We start from the raw sequence: 11,216 nt of genomic DNA, 5'->3' as shown, positions 1-11,216 counted from the left end.
GAATGTCATCCGCCCGAAATATGTTCTGGGATATGTCCTTAAATAAAAACAACAATTAAAAAACTTAATATCCCAACAAAAACAAAACAAAACAAAACCTAGCACTTTTCTGCCGGTCTATTATCGTGGCTAATTTGCACCAGACATATATTCTAGTTTTGCTTGTGTCATTCTGAAAGTAAAAATGGTTTAAACTGCCAGTGCTGAACGTTATCAAGTTTTCTCTCAGACTCTGATGAACTTACATATCAGCAGCATGTCTAGAGTTTCCCCAGGGACGCTTAGAACGGCCTCCTTTTAAATAAAAAAAAACAAACACAAAAAATGAAATAATATTTTGTATTCATGGTTAGAGAGAGAGAGAGAGAGAGAGAGAGAGAGAGAGAGAGAGAGAGAGAGAGAGAGAGAGAGAGAGAGAGAGAGAGACAGACAGACAGAGAGAGAGACAGACAGTCAGAGACACAGACATAGAGAGAGACAGAGAGAGACAGAGACTTAGAGAGACGGAGACAGAGACAGAGACAGACAGAGAGACAGAGACTTAGAAAGGAAAAATGAGATATATGGAAGTTTGTTAAATAATAATACACGACTTCTATTCGACATTCCTGTGTAAGTCTATCTGCGTTTATCTAATCGAAAACCTGTTTTTAGATTAACTTCGCTTTTAAACCGTTCTGCTTATCTAAAAATAAACTTCAATGGAATTCTCGCCAAGAATATGTAACGTTTGTGTTCTTCAGCGCTTTTAGCTATGTCATTGGTTTTGATAAGCGAGGGCAAAAAAATTAAAAACCCCAAACAAAACTCAAACAAGTACGAATAGTTTAGTTCATATTTCTCTTGTTTCTCGGTCTTCATTTTTTTTCTGTCTATCTGTTTATCTATGTATGCATGCATGTGTGTATGTATGCGTGCGTACGTACGTTCGTATATAAATATGTACTTATCTCGGTAGGTAGCTATGTGTGCGTGTGTATGTATGTATGCACGCACGCACGCTCACACGCACGCACGTACATGCTGACGGACGGACAAACAGAGGAAGCGCATATAGATCTGCAGCTTTGCAATAAAGAAGAAACCATTTTACATCAGTGCAGACCTGTCCCACCTTCACCCCACCCCTAAAAACAAAACAAAATGAAATGAACTAAAAAAAGAAAAAAAAAAAAAAAAAAAAAAAAAAAAAAAAAAAAAAAAAAAAGAAAAAAAAAAAAAAATAAAAAAAAAGGAAAATGAAATGAAATAAAATTACATTAACATTTTTATTTAAAAAAATGTTTTATAGATATTATATACAGAAATTATATATATATATATATATAGATCCTGAAAATGGACAGACGTAACCACTCCTGCTTTATCGCCACTCAAAATTTATATTTCTTTCCTTGAATTAGCTACAACTGACTGGCATACAGGCTATGACATTTGCATGTCATGGCTTCAACACCGACACGTGCATAGTCTCATGCACCTTGCCGAGTTTTCTTTATTTCTGTTTTTTTCCTCTGTTTCCCCAGCGTGTAATCAGACCCGCGAGCGCTTCCCTGCCACCTAACGAAGGGGACGGGTTATAAAACACGACAGATATATGTGTCAGTGGTTATACCTCTCTTACATCAGGTTACTACGGAGGATGATGCCAACAACTTCTGCTTCTTTAATTTCCCCCAATTTCTCTTCCGCGTAAACATTTGATGTATGCAACGCGGTGCCGTTATCACGCATGTTAACAAACACCACAGCAATATTTAAGTTACATGTTAACAATGTTTCGGAACTCCTTGCCTTGGGACACATCTGCCGGGAAATTCTGAGCATAGGCGTACGGGTTCCCATTTTTGTAAAGGGATGGGGTTTGGGGACCAGGCTGGCTTTTGTCCTAATTAAACGAAAATGCCCGAATCTGGATAACAACTAGCCCGAGTACTCTGACTGTAAGAGGCTGAGACGTAGCCCAATGGTACAGCGCTCGCTTGATGCGCGGTCGGTTTGGGATCGATCCCCATCGGTGGGCCCATTGGGCAATTTCTCGCTCCAGCCAGTGCACCACGACTGGTACATCAAAGACCGTGGTATATACTATCCTGTCTATGGGATGGTGCATATAAAAGATCCCTTGCTGCTAATAGAAAAAGAGTAGCCCATGAAGTGGCGACAGCGGGTTTCATCCCTCAATATCTGTGTGCTTCTTAACCGTATGTTCCACGCCATATGACCGTAAATAATATGCGTCGTTAAATAAAATATTTCCTTCCTTTCTGACTGTAAGAAAGCTAGACGGACATGTGTATGGTTATGACGCTTTTGTAATGAGGTCACACATAAATTTGAGTTTATTTTCACAGAAAAAGTACAAACATTGTAATGTTGTGACGCAACAGACTTTGAAATATAATAAAAGTATTTCATTTAAAATTTGGAAACACATAACCTTTAGGCTTTCGGGCACCTGCTATTGTCCGACTTCCGGTAGGAGTTTCTACACGATAAAACTAATACTTTCTATACCACTTTTGACTAAAACATATTACATAAATATAACTTGAAAGGGGTTGCATGATAAACAAAATATCAGGATACTACGTTTTGATATCATGGTTATTTGGCTCAGTTCGATAACGGTGTAACAGGTTCGTTAAAGCTCGCCTGTTACACTGTTATCTAAACCTCGCCAAATAACCACGATATTAACACGTAGTAACCTGATAATCTATATTTATTCATATTAGCATTACTGCCAAATATAGGATTACGCACAAATCACTACGCATTTTCACAAGGATTACAACTAATTTTGAGGGTAGAATGATGGAAATACATGGTAAAAAGGTCTCTGATTAGCACATTTTGCCCGAATATCTCTATCATTAAGTGTTTTGACCGAATTTGAGGATTTGCTCCATCATTAAGGGTCTATTCCTTCCTTCCCCTACCCTCCCCCCCCCCCCCCCCCCCCCCTTATGCTTATGCGGCTACCTTGATCACATGCGCCGGGAAAATCGGAGATTGTGTCTAAGCTAGACGTGCTTGAACTTTCAGTGGAAGTAAACATGTGTAAAATGATTGATTGATTGATCGATCGATCGATCGATTGATTAATGGGTTGGTAGGTTGATTGATTGATTGATTAGTTGGTTAGTTGGTGGGTTGGTGGGTATTTTGTTGGGTGGGTATGTGGGTGGGTTGGTGTGTGGGTGGGTTGGTTGGTTGGATGATTGAGTGAGTGAGTGAGTGAGTGGTCGGTTGATTGATTGGTGTTTCGAAAGACTTTGACGACATTATTGATATCAGGTAAAAAATATTTGGTACCCGGTAGTCGGTTCACATGATAATGACCCAAGTAACTGCATGCTCAGTAATGTGTGTAAATTGTGATTACCTAACCAGTGAATTACAACTTGGATACAATAAAATGTCCAGAAATCAGTCTAGAGCAGGATTAAATGCACACGTTTTTAGAATACACGAATCTCAAGTTTCCAACATTTTATTTTCGAATTTAACGATTCACCACGTAATGCGAATTTGAAATTGCGTAATCGACACGGTTCGAGTGAAATATTGTGCGCTGGTATAATGTTCACGAGTGCGACAGGTACTTCCAATTGTGTCTTTTGTGACACAAATAAAACGGTGACAAGAAACAATCGTCTCTCGCAGCTGGAAACCGGCTTCGGTGGCGTCGTGGTTAGGCCATCAGTCTACAGGCTGGTAGGTACTGGGTTCGGATCCCAGTCGAAGCATGGGATTTTTAATCCAGATACCGACTCCAAACCCTGAGTGAGTGTTCCGCAAGGCTCAATGGGTAGGTATAAACCACTTGCACCGACCAGTGATCCATAACTGGTTCAACAAAGGCCATGGTTTGTGCTATCCTGCCTGTGAGAAGCGCAAATAAAAGATCCCTTGCTGCTAATCGGAAAGAGTAGCCCATGTAGTGGCGACAGCGGGTTTCCTCTGAAAATCTGTGTGGTCCTTAACCATATGTCTGACGCCATATAACCGTAAATAAAATGTGTTGAGTGCGTCGTTAAATAAAACATTTCTTTCTTTATTTCGCGCAGCTGGAGAGACTGGGATGTGAAGGTGGTCAGAATAAGAAATACTTTGAAAGACAGGAAATTTAACAAATGTGTATGCCAAACTAATTTTAATAAGTGCCAAAATTAAATTAACTACAACCCTCTCCAAAAAAAAAAAAAAAAAAACTGAATTAAATTTTGAAATTACAATAAATTTAAATATTAGTCTCCTTTTAACTTCAGGATCTGGTCCCTCACCCTACCCTGTAATTCTACCAAACATCTGGATATTTTGATATTTATACAAAAATGAATCTAAAAAAACAACTTACTTACTTAGTAACTGGTTTAACGTGTCCATATACCACTAGGGTTTCGAACACGCGTGTCCCGATCAGGGGTCTGACTCGGGACAGGGACCTTTGCTGTCTGGGCCCTTATACACGCCGACCTGAAAGGGCCCTTGTTCGCATTTAATTTTACACGGATAAATTAAAAATATTCGTATAGGAGCTATCTTTGTTTAACTTTATTCGGTGATCATGCATAACAATTATGGGCTCTGGTGAATCATTCTTAAAATGTGCTTCCCGCGCCCAAAACATTGGTAATCACTCACGTAAGACCTCCCACCCACCTCTCTCTCTCTATTCCCGTGGTAAATTCCTTTCGCAGTTGCAATGCGGGTGTCTCTTCAGCAACGAACGGGGAGCATCATGAAAAAGATAAAGATAGGACTAGTCACATGGTCTGACAACTAGACATATAAGGCTAAAGCATGCAGAAGACGAAATCTGATAGGCCCTTTGAATCCGCGAATTACTAGTATACGCTATCTCTCGCAGTCGTCTGCGCAATCTTCTGCTTTGTGGAATACGTACATCTGGCCATTGCAGTGCTCCTTCCATAGTCCTTCTTCCACCAGTGTGCCCAATTAGTTGGAGGTTTCTTCTCTGTTTTTTCTTAACCACCTTTTTCATTACTAAACAGACATAATGGTTGACCGAGCGGCCCCTTCTGGTGATATGAGAGCCCATGCCTCCAAGGTAAGCTTTTCAGATATTTTTTATATATCAATAATATTATTAACCGGCCAGAAATGGCGTCTGGCCATAAGGTTAAGAAAGATAGAAGGTAAGAGAAAATAGTCTAGTGCGATCTGACATTATCGTGTTACTGCAGACGCTTGCTAGATGTGTATTTTATGCTATTGTTCTGTCAATAAGCTGTTTTAGGCTCCGTACATCCCGCTGATAAAATACGAAACTATTATTTAGCTGTCGCTAGGAAATGATGAAAATATACGGTCTTTAGTGTTGTATGTTATTTGCAGTCTTGATGGTGAAGAAATAAAGCAAACGCTCTAGGATACACATTGTAAATGCCAAAACATTTAGCAAATTGTATTCTTCAAAAAAAAAAAAAAAAAACAAAAAAACAAAAACAAAAAAACATCTGTAAAACAAAAGTCATAAAACAGACTCCGAGTGCATTAAAAAAAATATTGTGGCATGCTACGCTATTTCACATCAGACTTATTCTAAATAAAAATGAAAAACAAAAGAAACAAAATCTAACTCTTTTTTTGTTGTTCCTTAATTCAAAGACGCAGTAGCGTAAAACTCGCAGGAACAAAGTCTTACGACCATCACCGAAAGTTAACGAAGAGCAACGAAGTATCCCGATGCGATTAATTAGGAAAAACAAAAACGGAACCAAATATCGATTGTTTCTTTATAAATATATAAATATACTTTTGTTTGATAAATACCCAAGTACATTTGTGCATTAATTACATTATAATTAAGTAATTTATGAAATAAAGAATCCAGCATAGATGATCCAGTCAGTTTAGATCAAAAGAAAAGCGATGAATTGGTATCTTTATACTGAATAATGCTAAACTTACATAAAACAATGAGATTAACATTCAGATTTACATCAATTGGAATAAACGTATTTTATTTTATTTTATTTTATTTTATTTTATTTATTTTATTTTAATGATTATTTTATTTTAATTATTTTATTTTATTTTATTTTATTTTATTATTATTATTATTATTATTATTTTTTTTTTTTTTTTTGTGGGGGGTGGATCGTTTTGAAATAAGAATGTATTTTTAAACAGTAATATTATGATTTTTTTTTTTATATATATATATATATATATATATATATAATATATATATATATATATATATATTAGTTTAAACTTTATTTTATTTCATTTTATTTGTTTAATTATTATATTTTAAATTTTATTTCATAACAATTTGCCATCACATTGTATATAAGTTAAATATTTTTGATACAGGCGTGAAGGTAGCTGCTGAAACACATGCAATTATACTTTTTGGCTGTCTGAACTGATTATAAAATACTATTAACATAGTAACAATTCCGCTGCAATTACCTGCCTAGGCTGTTCTAGCATCAGTTATCCCTGTAACAAATATGGCATCGCTATCAGGTGTTATGTCTACAAGAGGACTGCCACTCCCAGGATATATGCTAGAAAGAAAGAAAGAAATGTTTTATTTAACGACGCACTCAACACATTTTTATTTACGGTTATATGGCGTCAGACATATGGTTAAGGACCACACAGATTTTGAGAGGAAACCCGCTGTCGCCACTACATGGGCTACTCTTTCCGATTAGCAGCAAGTGATCGTTTATTTTCTCTTCCCACAGGCAGAATAGCACAAACCATGGCCTTAGTTGAACCAGTTATGGATCACTGGTCGGTGCAAGTGGTTTACACCTACCCATTGAGCCTTGCGGAGAACTCACTCAGGGTTTGGAGTCGGTATCTGGATTAAAAATCCCATGCCTCGACTGGGATCCGAACCCAGTACCTACCAGCCTGTAGACCGATGGCCTAACCACGACGCCACCGAGGCCGGTGACATATGCTAAACACCATTGTAATAGCCGTGAGAGAGAGAGAGAGAGAGAGAGAGAGAGAGAGAGAGAGAGAGAGAGAGAGAGAGAGAGAGAGAGAGAGAGAGAGAGAGAGAGACAGACAGACAGACAGACAGACAGACAGACACAGAGAGAGGGGTGGTGGTGGTTGTCGTCGTGGTCGTGGTGGTGGTATATCTGTTTTACACTTCATGGGGAGGTTAACAAAAATCACAGAACACCTCCACCCCCTCACCCGCCCCTTCCTCCATTTAAAGATCCACCTTCTGCATATTAAAATATAAATATCCCTTTCCTTTCCTTCAACATACTACTCCACTAGTCCCGGGCAGACAGCACAATCTCATGGCTAATTTCGTGCCCAGGATAGCGTGATTGAACCGTAATTGGATATGAGCACTGAAAGCACTGAAAGTGTTACTGTACCACCTTACGGAATTTACCGAGTGCCGAGGTTACGGAGGATGCGTAAGTAACATGCGCAGAGCGCTTCGGTTCATTAGGTTTAATTTAAAGCAGACGATCGCATCCTCGAAACAGCTGCCTCGTGCATCACGGTGTAAACATTCCCAGAATTCCGTGCAGTGATTACTTCACATGAAGCTATACGAACAACGTTTGGCATCAAAGTTCAAGAATTTTTATGAAATTCCAAAGTAATGTAATTAAAGGGACATACCCTAGTTTTTAAACAATAAGGCATATTTTTCACTATTATACCCGTTTTTTGATAACTGAAATCATACTTTACTTAGATATTATGGTTTAAATTATCAATTTTTGTACATTCGAAGTGTTTTTGGTCATCTTGGTGTTTTTAACTTCACAAAATTAATTTCTCATATTTTTAAAAACGCAAGTGCGTCTGAGAAGTAACATTTATGGTGTCGAGTTTGAGTCTATTTTTAGAGGGTATATCACCATTTCAAAGTCACAGACTTTCACTCTGTTGTAACTTTATCCAAATATGTTACAGGTTTGTAGATTATCTAAACTTAGTGTTAATTTTCACAGGTCAGTAGGTACATGCACATAATGAAGCCATCGACAGACCATTTGGGATCCCTCCCCCCTCCTCCTCATCTCCCTGTCCCAACCTAAATTGCCCCGAAAACGCGTATCTGAACATCTTTATTTAAAAATGTTCCGGGCATTCCTCCGAATTCTCTCTGGTCTCATTTGCGTCTGACAAACATAAAATTGTCTTTTTTAAAAATAATTTTGTCAAACCCACCCTCTAACAAAATATTGCATCCGTCCCCGATTATACTGTCTATTGATGATCATATTTTGGGGGGTTTTGGTGCAAATTTTTTTCCGCTATTTAACATTAAAAAATGGGGCGTTTTCTTTCAAGAATCTCCCTACTTCATACATAATAGGGGCGGGACGTTGCTCAGTTGTATGGCGCTCGCTTGATACGCGGTCGGTCTGGGATTGATCCCCGTCGGTAGGCCTATTGGGCTATTTCTCGTTCCAGCTACTGCACCGCGACTATTATATCAAAGGCCGTGGTATGTGTTATCCTGTCTGTTGGATGGTGCATATAAAAGATCCCTTGTTGCTAATCAAAAAGAGCAGCCCATGAAGTGGCGACAGCGGGTTTCTTCTCTCTCAATATCTATATGGTCCTTAAACCATATGTCCACGCCATATAACCGTAAATAAAATGTGCTGAGTGCGTTGTTAAATAAAAACATTTCCTTTCTTCCGTCCCTGGTTATACTGTCTATTGATAATCATATTTTCCGGGGGGTTTTGTTGCAAATTTGTTTCTGCTATTTAACTTTTAAAAATGGGGCGTTTTCATTCAAGAATCTCCCTACTTCATACATAATACTTCTTACTATACTTTGGAATATTACGGGTGCCCTGGGTTTTTTTTGACGTTGCGCCCCCTCTCCCTAGAAACAGCCTGCATCCGCCCCTGTAAGCACTAAACCATCTAGAGTTGCCGACCACCGGAGGCACATCCCTTGCAGATTATTAATCATATGAGCGGTTGAAAGTGAAGAATTCGGAAGCGTGCCAAAAACTTCCTTTCGTCTCGGGTTCCATAACGGTACTTCGGTTCCGGGTTTGCAATTTATTACCGGCGGCGTTTCGTTTACAGCGTGGCGGAACCAGCGAAAGGTATTTGCTTTCAGCTTTTGCCTTTCAACGGGCCGCTGGTTGGAAAAGCAAAAATAATCCTTGTTTGAATATCTAGGTCGCGAAGTTCTCGCTCGTGCACTGATAACGTACAAAGTGAGATGGGGCTAGCGTTAGTGTGGCGAGGTCAAAGTTCAAGTATGTGTGTGTGTGTGTGTGTGTGTGTGTGTGTACCGGCATCGATGATGCAGTGGTTAAATCATCGGACTAAAGGATAAAGGTTGGTAGGTACTGGGTTCGCAGCCCGGTACCGGCTTCCACCCAGAGCGAGTTTTAACGACTCGATGGGTAGGTGTAAGACCACTACACCGACTTCTCTATTTCTTACTTACTAGTGGCGGGACGTAGCCCAGTGGTAAGGCGCAACAGTAGTTGGTCATTACCCGGACTAAGTCAGAAAAGTTGCAATAGCCAGGCGTCTATCTAAAGCTAGCCTCTATTTTCTTCTTCTTCTTCTTCTTCTTCTTCTTCTTCTTCTTCTTCTTCTTCGTCTTCTTCTTCTTCTTCTATTCTATTACTGTAAAATTTTAACTTTTTCCCCGACGCTCTGAGGAAGGAAGGAATTTTTTTTATTTTACGACGCACTCAACACATTTTATTTACGGTTATATGGCGTCGGACATATGGTTAAGGACCACACAGATATTGAGAGAGAAACTCCGCTGTCGCCTCTTCATGGGCTACTCTTTTCGATTAGCAGCAAGGGATCTTTAATATGCACCATCCCACAGACAGTATAAAGCATATACCACGGCCTTTGATATACCAGTCGTAATGCACTGGCTGGAGCGAAAAATAGCCCAATGGGCCCACTGACGGGGATCCATCCCAGACCAACCGCGCATGAAGCGAACACTTTACCACTGGGCTACGTCCAGCTACACCCCCCACTTACCCCCCACTCCCCACCCCCGACGCTCTGAGAGACCCGGCCTCAAATCAAGATACGCCTCTATTCAAAGATTTACGGTATTCTGTAAACATAAAGCATCATTACTTTGAAGAAAGACGCTCGCCGTTGAACATTTACTATCGTCTGGAAACATCTGAAGCACGTGACTTTTCCCCGCGTTACGAGATAAGCAGGCCGTCAGTTCGCCAGATGGCGTTGATAGTACGTGTATCAATAAACACTGTAAAAGAACGAACACGGCTTTTAGACACAAACATCTACCCACTTTTTAGGCGAGGCCACTTTAAAGTTCTTTCTGTACATAAATAAAACCAGATCAAGCAAAATAAAATGTAAAATCGCAAATTTCCACTTTTACTTCTTTTTTTTCCTTTTTTTTTTTTTTTTTTTTTTTTGGGGGGGGGGGGTGTTTTGTTTAATATAATCTATTTTTTTTTTTTGTTGTTTTTAACTTGATGTTTATGTTTATAGGGAAATAATCTCCTGCGAGGCCTGTAAATTTGGGTGTTAGCTTCCCGGACCGAATTCCTGCACTAATTTCATTCAATTCCGACCCCCTGTCTTCTATCTGACACAACTTTTGGCGAAGAACAACTTTCAGCATATAATTCCGCATGAGACCAAACACCCTCAGACACCAAATGATGTTATATTGGGAGGTCATGCTTCCCCCTTCCCCCTCCTTCTCCCCATCCCTTCCCCTCTGGCTACGCTAGTGCCTCGTATGGAAACAAGTCTTAAAGGCATACTGTCACAGACCACCGACCTATTTAATGGTATTACCTGAACAAAAATTATTTGATTTGTCCCTAAATATACTTTATTCGACCATCTTCATAACCACCATACTCCATTTATTAATGACATTTTGTAAAAATAATTAAATTATGGCAATGGTCCATAATTTAAAAACTAAAATTGCCGTGAGGGATGACATGGATTTCACTCCATCAGTGTTCAGTTACGGTGATGCGATAGCTAAATTTGGTTTCCAACAATTAATGTAATTTTTATTTATTATCCATTTTTAGAGAAAGAAGGTCCTTAAATCCGTGACAGTATGCCTTTAAGTTTATATCTCCAAAGTGTCAAATGTTAAATGATCCTAAATCAGAAATATACCTTTATCTTTCTCTCCCAGGTTGCAGCCAAATACGACAGTGGAAATGAGCTGGAAGTTCGAAACTGGATCA

At 39.1% G+C, this 11,216-nt stretch overlaps 1 protein-coding gene across 1 annotated transcript in view; it reads left to right on the top strand.

Annotated features, from left to right (window-relative positions):
* The first annotated feature begins 4,855 nt into the window (after positions 1–4,855).
* The window catches only part of LOC121386356 (calponin-2-like), a 38,496-nt gene continuing 32,135 nt past the window's right edge, over positions 4,856–11,216 (top strand). Inside the window, 2 exon segments of the mRNA XM_041517236.1 lie at positions 4,856–5,077; positions 11,165–11,216. The exon segment at positions 11,165–11,216 is cut by the window's right edge and continues 79 nt beyond it. Of these exon segments, the coding sequence (XP_041373170.1) occupies positions 5,027–5,077; positions 11,165–11,216 (103 nt within the window). The 5' untranslated portion in view covers positions 4,856–5,026.

The sequence above is a fragment of the Gigantopelta aegis genome, chromosome 12, assembly GCF_016097555.1.
Source record: "Gigantopelta aegis isolate Gae_Host chromosome 12, Gae_host_genome, whole genome shotgun sequence".
Taxonomy (NCBI): domain Eukaryota; kingdom Metazoa; phylum Mollusca; class Gastropoda; order Neomphalida; family Peltospiridae; genus Gigantopelta; species Gigantopelta aegis.
This window is presented reverse-complemented; position numbering and strand designations above follow the sequence as displayed.